This window comes from Aedes aegypti, chromosome 2 (assembly GCF_002204515.2).
Source record: "Aedes aegypti strain LVP_AGWG chromosome 2, AaegL5.0 Primary Assembly, whole genome shotgun sequence".
NCBI lineage: Eukaryota > Metazoa > Arthropoda > Insecta > Diptera > Culicidae > Aedes > Aedes aegypti.
In genome coordinates, this window is record NC_035108.1 from 27,688,798 (window position 1) to 27,703,707 (window position 14,910).

General features: G+C 38.5%; 2 protein-coding genes across 8 annotated transcripts in view; both read left to right on the top strand.

Annotated features, from left to right (window-relative positions):
- The first annotated feature begins 1,659 nt into the window (after positions 1-1,659).
- Positions 1,660-14,910, top strand: part of LOC5573236 (rap guanine nucleotide exchange factor 4) — a 1,027,655-nt gene continuing 1,014,404 nt past the window's right edge. For 2 of the 7 annotated variants that reach the window (XM_021840357.1, XM_021840363.1), the window contains exons 1-2: positions 1,663-1,785; positions 2,659-3,475. The gene's annotated coding sequence lies outside the window, so the exon portion shown is untranslated. Of the gene's footprint in view, positions 1,786-2,658; positions 3,476-14,910 lie in introns of all 7 variants that reach the window. The other 5 variants (XR_002499466.1, XM_021840360.1, XM_021840358.1 and 2 more) reach the window with 5 other exon arrangements.
- Positions 7,172-9,375, top strand: LOC110675412. Its single transcript, XM_021840367.1, has 2 exons — positions 7,172-7,435; positions 7,606-9,375. Exon 2 carries the CDS (start codon positions 7,998-8,000, stop codon positions 9,084-9,086), a length of 1,089 nt encoding a protein of 362 aa, XP_021696059.1. The 5' UTR covers positions 7,172-7,435; positions 7,606-7,997; the 3' UTR covers positions 9,087-9,375.

The window sequence follows — 14,910 nt, forward strand, 5'->3', positions numbered from 1 at the left end:
CGTAGGAATTATTGGAATTATTACAAAAGTATTATCTTGTGAGAAATCCTTAATAAATTTTAGAAATATCTTATATGATTTTACTCATAAATTACTCGAGGAATTGTTTGGAAGAACTGCAGAATTAAACCTTGATTGAACAACAGTAGTTCATGGGTAAATGTGGATGAGTTATTGAAGGAATTCATACGAAAATGCCAGGAAGGATAACTGGAGAAACTGGCATTAAAATTGTTTCCAGGGAAAATCCATGAACAAATTTCTTCGAAATTGCTGGAATGAACCTTCCCTGGATTTTGTTGGAAAAAATCCAGTAAGAATCTGTGGAAAATCTCTTAAAGTAACAACTGAAACAGTTAGTCTACAAATATCTGGAGATATCTCTTTATTACTTTCCCCATAATCCTTGTGGAACTAAATCATCAGAGTGATGAAGGATTTACTGTAGCAAATTCTGAAGTAATTCCTCAAAGCATCCCTAGAAACACCGCTGGAAGATTTACTTAGAGAATTGGTAAAATAATCAGAAGAGGAATCTTTGAAGGAGCACCTGAAAAATTTCTAAAGAACCTGTGAAATAGAAGCGTAATAGTCTTTGAAGTTTTATCAAGAACCTTTTAAATTTGGCAGCAGGATTCACTGCAAATAAAATAAGGAAAAAAGTTACTTTAGAGACCTTTTTTTTTAAATACAGGCTTTGAAGACCTTCCGTCAAAATAAAGTCCCTTATCATTAAAAAAAGTATTTAAAAAGATATCTGCTACCAGCACTGTTGCAAACTCTGTTAAGATACCTCGGGAATCTTTGATTCAAAATTCTGCGAAGATTACAAAGAAAACAAAAAACAGTTTCACGTAATGTTGATGTTTTAATATGGAAACTTTAGAACAATATAACTGGCTGTTGAGCTTCGCAGTTTGTTCTAGTTTTTGTCAAGTCTGAACTGTACGAAAAAGGATATAAATTTCGGTTAAATAATAAATCACTAATTAAGTTGATCTTACCAATGATCTTGAAGCTCTTTCAGTCTTGTGGTAATGACTGGCATGAAAACAATTACTTTCAAATTTTTGTCAAGAATTCCATTAATTTGAACATTTTTCGAACTTCCCTGGACATAAAGATTTTGCTATCGTTTGTCCTACCCATGGTTTTGAATGTGGACGCGCCTCTGATATCTATCAATATTGCGTTTATTTTTGCAAATCTATTGAAGATTTTTACACTAACAGTCCATCTGTATTATCCTTTTGCTAAATGATGATTCGCTCTCACCCAAGCAGCTGATGCAGAGAACGAAAATCGTTCTCGGTTATCATTCAGAGAGACTTGCTGATAACGCAAGAAAGGCTCTCGCTCTCCATTCCACATCTGAATCTGACTTCCTGATACCAGAGCCTTCCCAGCTCACGTCCGCTCTCTGTTTTCGCTGCTTCCTGTTGAATGTCCCGGCACGCTGCTGGTAGCTCATAGCAAGCAGCGTGCTCGTGCTTTGGCCTCCATCAACGACGGCGAATCCCGGTAGACTGGTTGCCGCGCTGAGATGTGGGGGCTGCACAGAACCTTTGTGAACGCGAATACCTTGGCGAGGGGGCGGAGAAGCAGCAGAACTTGCTCTACGAGGCACCAGAAACGACTTTGGCTGCCGAGAGTCTCAGATTCAGTTCGTTTCGAACGCGAGTCCGGTGTAGACGTGCAAAAATCGTGTGCCGTGTGCGAATTCAGTCCGGTGTGGAGTCCAAAAACCGGGGGGAAGGTCCACCAAGGTGTTGTGTGAGTGAGTGGGTGGGTGCTGCAAGTGAAATGAAACGGCAAAAGGTGTCTGTGACTGGAAGAAAATAAAAACGCTTCATAAGAATTAAAAACTGCTCCATGATAAATGAAGTTATTTTTCATTACAGTTTATATAATGTTCCATAAATAAACAAAATTGTTTCATAAATAATATCAGTGACATCGGTAAAACGACAAATTTTCTGATCTAAACTGAATATTGTACCAGGATATAAATTCAGGATACACCATAAACATAAAAATAGAGAACACAAAATGTACCCATAGTTTATGAAATAATGTTAAATAATAAATACAATTTTTGTCAATCAAAATTAGAAATTGCGCCAAAAATTTCATCAAATAAATCAAATTTCACCCCATAGTTTTACCAAAAACAATTCAACTTGCAACTATTTCATGTTTCCTGCAAACTAATGCACACTAAGACTACATATGTAATTATTATGTTTGTGGAGCATGCAAACTATCATGTTGGCTTTGTAAAGTCAGACTGGACTAGGTGATAATTCCAATTTTATAACAACTACTGTGATTGATTATTAATATTATCGTGACTTTCCATCAAGAACATTCAGAATGATTTCAAGATTCTTATTTTATTACCAAAACGTTTTTATTAAAACAAAAAACTGAAATTTTGTTGTTTTTTAGAACAAAATTTCTAATAAAAAAGTGTCTCTCATTAAAAAATTGGTCTCAAACATCTTTTTCTTATCAACAGTCTATGGCGAAAATTTGATTTACCGGAACCACTGAACTAATTTGCGAAGCAATCTCATTTGCCAATAAGACATGTCACGTGATGAATAATGTTTAAAGTGGAGCAGTTTTTGATTGAATTTTTATTGGTCCATTAAATAGGCTACCAAGTGAAGGCGTTACAGGCGTTACTGGTCGTTTTTTTCCCTTGTCCGTGGTGGTGCTAAACATTGGGGCAGAGTTGATTTAGAGTGAGTGAGGCATAGCGGGGCATAGCCCGTAAGCGTCCACCTACGCGCCATGAGAGAAGACGACGGAGTGGAGCTTGAAATTGTGGTAGGCCAGCTTGTGTGCGGTTTTGATGCGTAACCTGTTGGGGATGTTCAAGATGTGAGCTAATGATACGGTACGTGGAAGCGTGATTAAAGGGAATTTCTAGTGCAAGTATTTGATTGGTGTTTGCAAGAAAGCGAATGTGAGTGAATAGGATATTCTATAGGAAAGTATGTGACATTGGTCAATTTATTCATTGGTTGGGAGTTCATTTGAGTCACCGGGCTCGAGCAGTGCTCTCGAAAATTCGATCCTAAATATTCAATTTGATGATAAAATAAGAAAAGGATCGATAAATCTAAAACCGGTTCAATATCCAACCCTTCGTGTATCCGAAACTCAGTGTCGCCGGTGTCTAAGTGATTTATATTCGAAAAACGAAGAAATTAAACAAAAAATGCCATATATGAATTACAAAATTAAGTGAAACATTGGCAGTGGATTATTTTTGCAAATAACACACGATTCGAAGCTGTAAGCATAAAAGCCGATAAACAGCCTGCAACATCACCACACCGCAGCACGCTGATGAGTAGGTGAACTTGTTTTGCTTGCCGCCTCCGAAATAAAACGTCGTTGATTAAAGAGTGATTCCACGGGGGACGACGTCTTCGAGTGGTGGTGCAGATCTGGAATGAAGAAAAAGGTAAGAGTAGCGCTGTGTCAATGCTGGGGATATTTAAATAAAATCCAGTGAACTTTAGACCTTAAATGTGACAGCTGCAGACTTAAGTGAGAAACTTTTTCTGAAAGCAAATTATGGAATTACTCAACACCAAAAAGTCATATGAAGTGTTTTACAATAGTTATGTGTGTTTTATATTCTAAAATTTAGGAAGTACGACTGCAAAATTGATGAAATAGGATGCGTCCGAAAGCAGTCGACGGCAATTTGGTCTAGTTTCAGGATCTAGCTCGACCATGCATATTGGCAACCGGAAACCAGAGATGTTCCGGATTCCCCGAGGACATGTCCAAATGGCATTTTTTCTGTCGTTTGTATAGTTGTGCGACGTGAAGTTGTATAGATGTTTACAGTTTTCATAGAAAGTAGAACTAATAGGAAGTTGAATGCCGGTGGACGCATTAAGATTCGTTGAAAATCTCCCAGGGCACCTGAAACCTACAATCGAGTGGTCATGGCAGTCGGTGGTTCTGGAAATGCTTCCGGAAGTATCACCTTCAAAAATTATGAAGTGTGATGCCCATATGGATATGGTTCGAAACATAATCCTACGGTCTTGGTTGTTTCTAGAACTGTCAAACTATAAAAACAAAGAATTTGATTGTTTCAAGCTAAGATTTTTATTTAGAATGATATGGAACGAATAGTATGCAATTTTAGTTTGTTTCAAACGGTGCATGTTGTCAAAATTTTGTTTGAAATCAGCTAATAGTTGATTGTATTCACAAATTGATTTTCTCTGTGAGTAAGTTAAGCTTACTCGGTAGATATTCTGGGCAGAACAATTTTGTTCACTGAATTTTTACTTGAACTTCTGACATTTTTTAAAACTACACTGAAAAAATGTCATAGCCAAATATTTAAGATTCATTGGATGTTTTACAGCACCCAAACTATCAGAAATATCAGTTTTTAATTTTTTCAGTACCAAAGTAGCAATATATGACATATTTATTTATATTTTAAGTTTTTTTTTTAGCGCAAACTGTAATTAGCATAGAATATACGGGTTAAATTGTTTGTAAAATAAAACGACAAAATTGATACAAAGCATGCGATTTTGGCTCACTGATTTCAAATCTTTTCTCAGAATTTTTACTACACATCAGTTCTTGATACCAAAATGGTTTCATTGCGTATTCAAAATACCATATTAACAATGAAATGTAATAATTTTCGTTGTACAATAATTATTGATTAACGTTTCTATTCATATTATGGACAGCTTAAAATTTCAGACACTTTATTGGGGATTTTGCCCTCTAATAGACTCACACCAAAATAATTTTGTCACACCAAAATATTCTCCCACCATGTTTGCCATATATTGAATAATGTCGTAGCTAACAAAACCAACAAGTAACGCACATGTAACGCATTATGTTGGATTGTACATTGAATGCAAGGTGCGTGCTTCTATGAAAGTGCCATATAAACTGACGTGTGAGTATTTATTTTTCCACGTTGAAAATGTGCACTAGAATCTACACTGATAAAAATCCACACGCTCGATCTGTGTGTTTGAAATTATGGATCGATTCATGAACGTCCTTATCGATTTGCTATGATTTTCTTGCAATTTTCGTGTGTGTTACACATTAAATTCCTGTATTCTGCTTCATGGATTGATTCATCAACCGACAACAGGGATTCCATATTTTTTCCACATAAGTTCCCGAAGCTTTCTCTTTAGATTCGTATGTGTCAACCTATGGACGCATAGATCATCACTCCAACACGGATTCAGTGTGTTTTGCTTATGGTTATCTTGTGTCATAATCATCATGTTCAAGTTAGTCGATTCATTGATTTGCGCAATGAGATTGTTATGATGAAATCCATGAGCTATGCTATCGATTTCCATGTTCAAAGCTTCTAAATTGTTTGTGATCAACCCATGGGATGCATAGTGAACTGAATTGCGGTTGGACCTCGTGTCGAACGACAGTCATCATCGTGCTTCCAAAGAGAAGAAGCAAATTTTGAAGCTGAAAGTGTTAGATGAAAATTTGTGAATTCGATTTTTCTTTTATTAGTGAAGTTGACCGATATACGAGAGTTCTACCTTTCTATAAGAAAACATTGATTAATGTATAGTTTAGTAGAAAAATCGGATTCCACTAACAGATTTTCCTGGCTTTCAGTTTCGAAAAAAATGGAATATGCTTATCCCTGGCTTGCCAAATTATGGATTTGCGGCGCCCCGCTTGTTGCTGGCTCACGGGTTTGAAAAAAAAAATCAAGAGAGCTTGCAACAAGCAGAGGAGCCTCGGATCCATATTTTGGGGAGCAAAAGTTTTTCTACCAAATTTCTTCTTTCAGTCCCTTGACATTTATGTTCTTGACACATGACTATCTAAAGCTACTACATTTCGAATTCAATAAGCAAATCAGTTGGTTTTCATGATTTAATATTTGGAAATTCATGTTTGTTTCACATGACAACCTAATGTTGATACACATGTTATTATACTGTGAAATCAATGATGAAATCCATATGGCTACCACACTCAAATCATGTGGTTTTCCTCATTGCGCAAATCTATAAGTAAAACACACGACCTTGACGTGTAGATTTTTCTCAGTGTATTCCTTAACTAAATGAACAATACTTTGTTTGGGGAACATTTCACGCGAAATATTTCTATTTTTGCCGCTCGAAAATTCGGCTCGTTTTAGTAAAAAATTTCCATAGATATCTATAAAAATTTAAAATGCCCAATTGCCTTAGAAATCTCTTTATGGTTTGGCGATTGTAACTACAGTCGACTCTCCATAACTCGATATTCAAGGGACCATCGACTTATAGAATTATCGAGTAATAGAATATACCAACGCAAAAATTCCCAAAATCGTAGGAACAAATTTATGTATTTCCAATACATATATGATTACTTCTGTAAGAAAGCAATAATATTTTTTTGATATTATTTTACAAACAATTATTTGAAAACTTTTTGCGAAATGTTTGAAAAATCCCATTTTTTTACTTACAATATTCTTTTTTATTTTAATGTTTTCAAACATTTATTACAACTTGCAAGTATTTATTCACTTCCAAACAAGAAGTAGTTCAAGTTTCCCCGTATAAGAAGGATTTTAAAATGGATATCGAGTTATGGAGGGAAATTTTCCTCTCACGTGACATCGACTAATGGAGATATCGAGTTATAGAAATATCGACTTATGGAGAGCACGATGTATGGGAATTTGAAGGGACCGAAAAATCCATCGAGTTATAGAGTATATCGAGTTATAGAATATCGAGTTGCGGAGAGTCGACTGTAGTATCCGGAATATGAGACAAAAGTAAGGAAGCGGAATACGGATCCTGAAAATGAAAAATGAAAGTTTAAGTGCAAAATAGCATGCTTAGTGGATTAGATCACAAAAAAGTTTAATAAATTATACTCTAAATTTTATGTAAACATCAATAAAATCAGTGTTGTGACGTGCTGGAACTTTTCTGAAAATGGCATCAGATTCAGGAATTCCAAATCTACTCGAGGCACATAATTTGATTTTTATGCGATACGCGGTTCACTGGGTCAAGTCCCACCCTTGTTTCGCTTTTATTTCAGTCCCAGAAAAAAGGGGCTTTGTGCTAGCAGCAAAATCGTATCAAGCTAGAAAATTTGTTTAGGGGGAGATCCCCCAGTGCCGGACAGCACCCAATACCGGACACTTCCGATTTTCACACTTCCAACGGTACATTTGAATAACTAACATTACATAAACAATAAGAAAAAGAAATAAATGAAACCCATGTGACAGATATGTCAATACAACGCATGGAAATCAATGTTTTGTTTGTTTTTATTTGCACCTGTTGGGCAGTCGTGTTCCTGCTAATTCTCCAATCAGTACATACGGACCATTAAAGCTTTACTAATTGATATTATACATCTAATACGTCTTGAAGTAAGTATTCTCATTGTTCATCCACTTATTTTTGCGCAAATTAAGTTATATTTGTGAGAAAATATATCATTTGTTCTGCCACCTCCGTCCCCCAGTATCGGACAGCAAACTGGCTCCCTAAACCGGACATTTTGAGGTTATTTACAATTTCATCAAATTGCATTTTACAGGTGCACTCGAGTAACCATGGAAAAGAAAAAGCTCTTGTGGTCCGTGGAACGCATGACTGCTGCTATAAACAAGGTTTTGGCGAGGGAAATGACTATTCGGGAGGCGGCGGATGCATTCGGCATTCCCAAAAGTACTCTCCATGACAAAACAGTAAGCCTCAAATCTGGTAAGGAAACGCTCTTGGAGCCGAAATTGGGCAGGTTTGCCAGCACATTCTCGTATGCATACGAAGAAGAACTTGCAGACCATGTTCGGGATTTGGCGAGTAGATGTTTCCCACTAACCAGGACCGAGTTTCTGAAAATGGCATTCGATTTGGCGCAGCAGAAAGGTTCCACATCAATTCAATGTGAGCAAAGGAACAGCTGGGAAGCACTTCTACTACAACTTCATGGGAAGACACCCGGATATATCACTGCGAACTCCCGAATCAACAAGTCTTATGCGAGCGGTTGGATTCAACAGGCCACAAGTGGATTTGTTCTACTCAAACTTACGTACATTGACGGAGCGGTACAATTTTCGTCCATCTAACATCTACAATTGCGATGAAACGGGCGTTACCTGTGTTCAAAAGCACCTTAAGGTATTGGCTCCAAAATCGGCCCGGCAAGTAGGTAAAATTACGTCCGCCGAACGTGGAAAGAATGTCACAATCCTGTTCTGCATGAGTGCAACAGGGGTGTACATTCCACCGTTTTTCGTATTTCCAAGAGTTAGGATGAATGATCATCTCAGGTTCAATGCTCCCATGGACAGTAAAGGAGTAGCCCAACCAAAGGGATGGATGAATGGTGAGTTTTTCTTGAAGTGGCTGGAACATTTCGTGAAATTTTCACGTCCGTCAAATGAATCCCCAGTGTTGATCATTCTGGATGGTCACAGTAGCCACAAAACACTGGAAGTGATCAATTTTTGCCGGAATAATAATGTTCATCTGATCAGCTTGCCACCCCATACAAGCCATAAGATGCAACCGCTAGATAGAACTTTCATGAAGCCCTTCAAAGATTCATATCACGAACGATGTGACGTGTGGATAAGGGCACATTCAGGAGCTCGTATCACGGACTACGATATTGCTGGAATCGTCAGACAAGCTTATTTGAAGGTGGCTCGAACGGACATCGCAACCTCTGGGTTTGAATGTACCGGAATAGTACCGTTCGACCCGCATAAGTTCTGTACAGCTGATTTTCTCCCCGCTGATGTAACAAACATTCCGTTAGAGAATAAGCCAGTTGAATCGAAACCAACTGTATTCGATGAGATTCCAGCTGATATTTCATTCCAACCATCAACAAGTACCACAACAAGGATGGTCGAAGCTTTGCAAATAATATCACCCATTCCCGATGCAGCACAACGAAGATCTAATGCGAGAAAAAGAAAGTCACAGAAAAGCGAAATCCTCACTTCAACGGCGTGTAAAGTTGAGATCCAAGAGAAGGAGAGTATATCAAACACGAAAAAGTTATGAAGATGAGCTCAAAGAGTTCTAAGAAGGAAGAATATCCGGAAAGCATCATGATTTCGGTAAAAGTGGAGGTTGAGGAGAAAGAAAATTTGAAGACTCCGAAATTGCAGTTGAACACCAGGAAGGGGAAAAAACGCGGCCGACCGAAAGGAAGCAAACAGACCACGACCAAGAAGAGCACCACTGTAAAGGATTCAACAGCAGTTCGAAGTAACGCTTACACTATTCGTTGATTATCAAGAGGAACATTTGATCCTGATTTTTCATAAAAAATAATTGAATATGCAATGAATTCGTTTGTTTTTTGCTAAGCAAAACAGGTGTCCGGTATTGGGGGACACATTTGTAGAGCAGTAATTTTGTTCGATATTTCATTCATCATTTAAATTTATAAAATCATGTAATTGATTAGTGTAATATTTTTTTTATTAAGAATAAACGTTAAAACTATCGTTTGCATAAAAAATAAATCGAATTCGTTTATTTGTTGATTTTTTATTGCATGAAATCCTTAAGTGTCCGGTACTGGGGGACCTCCCCCTAATAATCAACATTCTCGTGAGTCCTTGAATAACCAGTTTTAAACAGTCCTTGTTGAGTTAATACTCATGAATGTTATCCTGGCTTCAAGTGTAGTCTCGGGACTGATGAACTCTAAGGCTTTAAACATCTGCTAGGTAAAATAGATTCAATTTCAGAAACTGTTGCCAGTAACAAGGACTTTGTATCGCGAATCCTTAAATTAGTAGAACATAATGCCCAAGCCCGATAAACAAGATGGAACTAGGGTTTAAATTGGTAGATCTTACCCCTTAACGCACCACGAAAAGGTGATCTACCCGCGTTATGCATTACGGGTAATAATTTTGGTTACATCATATTTAGGAAGAACTTCCAATGTTTGAAAGAAGGGTAAATTTGTGCTAATTGTGTCAATATATTCAGTGTAAAAATGTGTTCCAATAACGCATCTTTAAAGAAGAATTAATATTTGAAAGAAATTTCTCAATAAGTAATAAAAACTATTGACAATAACTTTCCTAATATGCTTTAGTTTATTCAAGAGCATACGATTGTTGAATATTGTGTCATTTTTGTATCAATTGACTCCAAAATAAGCCTGATGTCATCAGAGAGTTTCAATAGAAGCGTAAACATGAATGTCATATCGTTTCAGACTCATTATTCCAATGAAAGACGTTATGACGTTCCTTCCCGTAGAAGTTCCGAAGTGCCGGCGCCACAACCTTCTCCTGAACCTCACACGCAATGTTTTTCCCAGCAGATTTTGCAAATCGAATGTACCTCGGATTTTTTTCCGCTAGAGTTCAATATTTAAGTTTCATTTTCGTAATCGGAAGGTTTTAAAATATTCAATCGGTAAAATTTTGATTTTTTTCACTTTTTAGCTTTTTTTCATATAAATATTGAAAATCAATGAAAACAACGTTATCCTGCACATTTCAGCCCATAAAAAATGTATGGGGAAAATTTCACCGATGGAATATTTTAAAACCTTCCGATTATGAAAATATAACCCAAATACTGAACTCCAGCGGAAAAAAATCCGAGGTACATTCGATTTACATAATCTGCTGGTTTAGAAATAGCGTGACTCGGTCTTATAATACGCTGCGTTGATTTTCTTTCCTTGGCCTTGGTCGAGCTCGTCTCCCGGTATTGACGGATGGTGCTATCAATGAAATTCCGCTCCACCCCGTGGGATTTAAATCATCGGAATATGTCACTGGGTCGGTCACCTCTTGCAAACAAATTTACTACGATGTCGCGGTACTCTTTCATCGTGCGCGGTATAAACAAACAACAAATGATAGCAAGTCGACATCATGCGCGTCGGTTAGCTAAAGCTGACACCAATACCAATGCATATAATGCACATTGAGGTCTCTAAGCAAACTGTCACGAATACCAACGCACAATCAATCTTACACAAGTCGATTTCCTCAGAATGAAAACGTATCGATGTTTGTTTGACGTCATTAAGCTTTCGGTCAACGTGAGTCAAACAAGGAAGTGATTGTTTTGCAGCAATTCTGTTTATATTTGTATTCTCACAGCAAACAAAAGCAATGTTGTGACAGTTCTCACAGCAAACAAAGAAGCTTTTGTCAACATTAAAATACTACGCAGGCAATTGGATTGGTCTATGGTGCGCATTATCAAATTGCCAAATTTCATTTGCAAATGGATCAATGCACGAGTTCATTAATTTGACGTTTGAGCGGTGCCGAATTCACTCGTTACCATGGTCACGTGAATAAGACAGCGCCACTCAAACGTCAAATAGTGAACTCGTGCAATGGTCCATTGTCAAATGAACATTTGCATCTTCGCATACTAGGACTCTCAAATTCGCAAGAGTCCCAACACTTTCTGTTAATTATACTCATAGCATGTTTTCGATTTATATGAAAAATAACAGTAACAATTTGCCTTTTTCCATTTATTCTCTCTAAAACGATGTGAGTGCCTAACATTTTGTTATATTTGGCGATATAAATTTTTCAATGCCTTTTTTCAACCTATTGCCACTATCAACTCTCCATAGCTCGGTTTTGAAGCGAGCATCGACTTAGGTAGGTATGGAGTAGCACAATAGAATGCATTGGTACTAATGTTATCATCGTTCGTCGCAGTCCTTAGATTAGCTCATTTACACTTTGCATTTGTCATCATTGGAAAAGTGGCATAAATTTGTAGATTCTACAACTCTAGACCATTTAATGAGACTTGCGTATTTGCGACAGCAGGAGATGCGAAAAGATTGTTTTTTTTTTAATCGTTAGAGTAATTCGAGGCAAAAGTTCGCAGTGGGTCTTTTTCAGCACATGAGACATAAACACTGGCAACACTGTGTGGGTTTGACACCTTATAAGGCCAGTTGTAGGCTGCTTGGGCACGTCAGGAGTTAATCATCAATATTAACCTCCTTTTCCCGAGCAGCCTAGATAGCCGCGTAGTGTCGGTAGCGGTTGTTTCAACTGGCTAAGAATTAACACTACGGACTGCCTGTTCCGGTGGTAAAAGTCCACCTCACAGGTGACCCCTAATTTATGGTGTGATGCGTACCGTGCCTAAGAATGAATGGTTAGGGGGTCTAAATAAAACCTAACCGCAAACGGAGCCTGTGGGGTACCAGGGCGCCCTCCACAGTATTGAGTCCTTCCTGTGCTACCCGGAGCAATAGCGCAGGTGACCTTGTGTTTCTCCGAGATAATCGGCTGCCCTTCTTCAGTCTCTATCTTGAGGCTTAATAAGGGTGGGATTATGAATATGTTGACATTTAATTTAAATTATCACCTATATGGATTCGCATTATGCGTTTTACACAGTGTATTCTGTGCTCTTTCGCCTTTGGCGACTTTAAATAGATACCGATCTGGTTTTTTCGTTGCTGGTCTTTTTCGTGCTGAGATTGCAAACAGCTTAATCCTGCCTAGTTTGGGTAGTGGCTACGGTTAGGTTAGCTCAGATCAATCTTCAGCATAAAAGAACAGCAACGATCAATCTTTGCAGACTCATGCAAAATGGTGCAGCCCAAGTGGCGCTAGTTCAAGAACCCTACTTTCGTAGAGGGAACTTCTATCTAGGTAACCTTGTGGACCCAGTTTTTGCTACTTTTAGCAAGCTTGAAATGGCAAACTCGCGCTTCATGTCCCGCACATGCGTGCTCGTTAATAAAGCAATCGTTGCTACACTCATTTCTGAGTTAACTACCAGAGATGTATGTGCTGTCACAATCGATGTTTCTGTTGGTGACCTCAACAGGAAATACGTCTATTGTTCGGTATATTTACCACATGATGAACCATCCCCAACGGATGACTTCAAACGAGTTGTCGTACACTGCGTAACAAAAGGCCTTCCGCTGATTGTGGGCAGTGATGCCAATGCTCATCACATCATCTGGGGCAGCTCGGATATCAATTTGAGAGGCTCCAGTCTGATGGAATACTTAAGTAGTACAGACCTTGGATTACTTAACATAGGCAATCGCCCAACCTTCATGGTTTCTAATAGAGAAGAAGTGTTAGACATAACGCTCTGCTCGAATAGAATCAGTCACGAGTTGACGAATTGGCATGTATCAGATGAGGAATCATTATCTGATCATCGCTACATCTTCTTTGAACATTCAAATGTAACTGCGCAGACTTTGCGTTTTAGGAATCCCCGGTCAACAAACTGGGAACTCTACATTGAATTGGTTGCGACCAAATTTCATGGATATTCTCCGTCCATTGAAAATCCAAGTGATCTGGATGATGCCGTTGATACTACAACATCCTACATTATGGAAGCTTTTGAAGAAGCATGTCCTCTGCGGTCTGTAAAGACTACAAGAGGGACCCCATGGTGGAATTCCGATCTGACTAGACTCAGGAAACAATGTAGAAGGAGTTGGAACAGACGCCGTTCAGCTGGATCAGAGTCGTTCAAGTCAGCTCGCAAGGCTTACAAGAAGGCTCTTCGTTCTGCTGAACGATCCGGCTGGAAAAACCTTTGTACAAATGTTTCCAGTTTGAGTGAAGTCAGTCGGTTGAACAAAATTCTTGCAAAATCTAAGGATTTCCAAGTGAACGAAATTCGCTTACCTAATGGTGACTTTACTTCTTCCGATGAAGAAGTTTTAGAATGTTTATTCAATACACACTTCCCCGGATGTGTGGACATAGCATCTACGGATGAACCAAATGTCTTTTCATGTAGTTACGAGTCTCTGGCCTCGGCTCGCAGTATCGTAACTACTGAATCGATTCAATGGGCACTTAATAGTTTTGCTCCTTTCAAATCTCCAGGAGCGGATGGGATTTATCCTGTTCTGCTCCAAAAGGGATTTGAGTCTATCAAACATGTTTTGAAAAAGCTACTTGTAAGCAGTTTTGCTACCGGGTACATTCCCAAATCCTGGCGTGATATTACTGTAAAGTTTATCCCAAAAGGAGGACGTGCGTCGTATGAGGAAGCGAAGAGTTTTAGACCAATCAGTCTGACCTCTTTTCTTCTGAAATGTCTGGAACGCATTATCGATCATCACATCCGTGATGTTTATTTGGCAAACATGCCTCTTCATGTGAATCAACATGCTTACCAATCTGGAAAGTCCACTGTGACTCTTTTACACAAAGTTGTATACGATATCGAGAAAGCATTCGCTCAGAAGCAATCGTGCTTGGGTGTTTTCTTGGATATTGAGGGTGCCTTTGATAACGTGTCTTTCGATGCCATATTGGAAGCAGCACGAAACCATGGGCTACCTACAATGATTACCAATTGGATTCATCAAATGCTCAAAAACCGACATCTCTTCTCGACATTGCGTCAAGCAGCGATTCGAAAATTGAGTGTTTGCGGATGCCCCCAAGGGGGAGTCTTGTCACCACTTTTGTGGAATCTCGTAGCAGATACGCTATTGAGGCAACTCAATAATTGCGGTTTTCCAACTTATGGATTTGCCGACGACTATCTAGCTCTGATAGTTGGTATGTGCATAAGCACCCTATTCGACCTGATGCAAAGTGCTCTTCAGGTAGTCGAGAGTTGGTGTCGCCAATATGGCCTTTCGGTTAACCCGAATAAAACATCTATTGTTCTTTTTACGGAAAGACGAAACCGCGATGGAATTCGACCTTTACGTCTTTTTGGCATTGAGATTAATGTGACTGATCAAGTAAAGTATGTCGGAGTCACTCTAGATTCCAAACTTTTATGGACAGCTCACATTGATTTCAGAGTCAAAAAAGCTTGTATGGCCTTCGGTCAATGCCGGCGAACCTTTGGTAAAACTTGGGGCCTCAAACCCAAA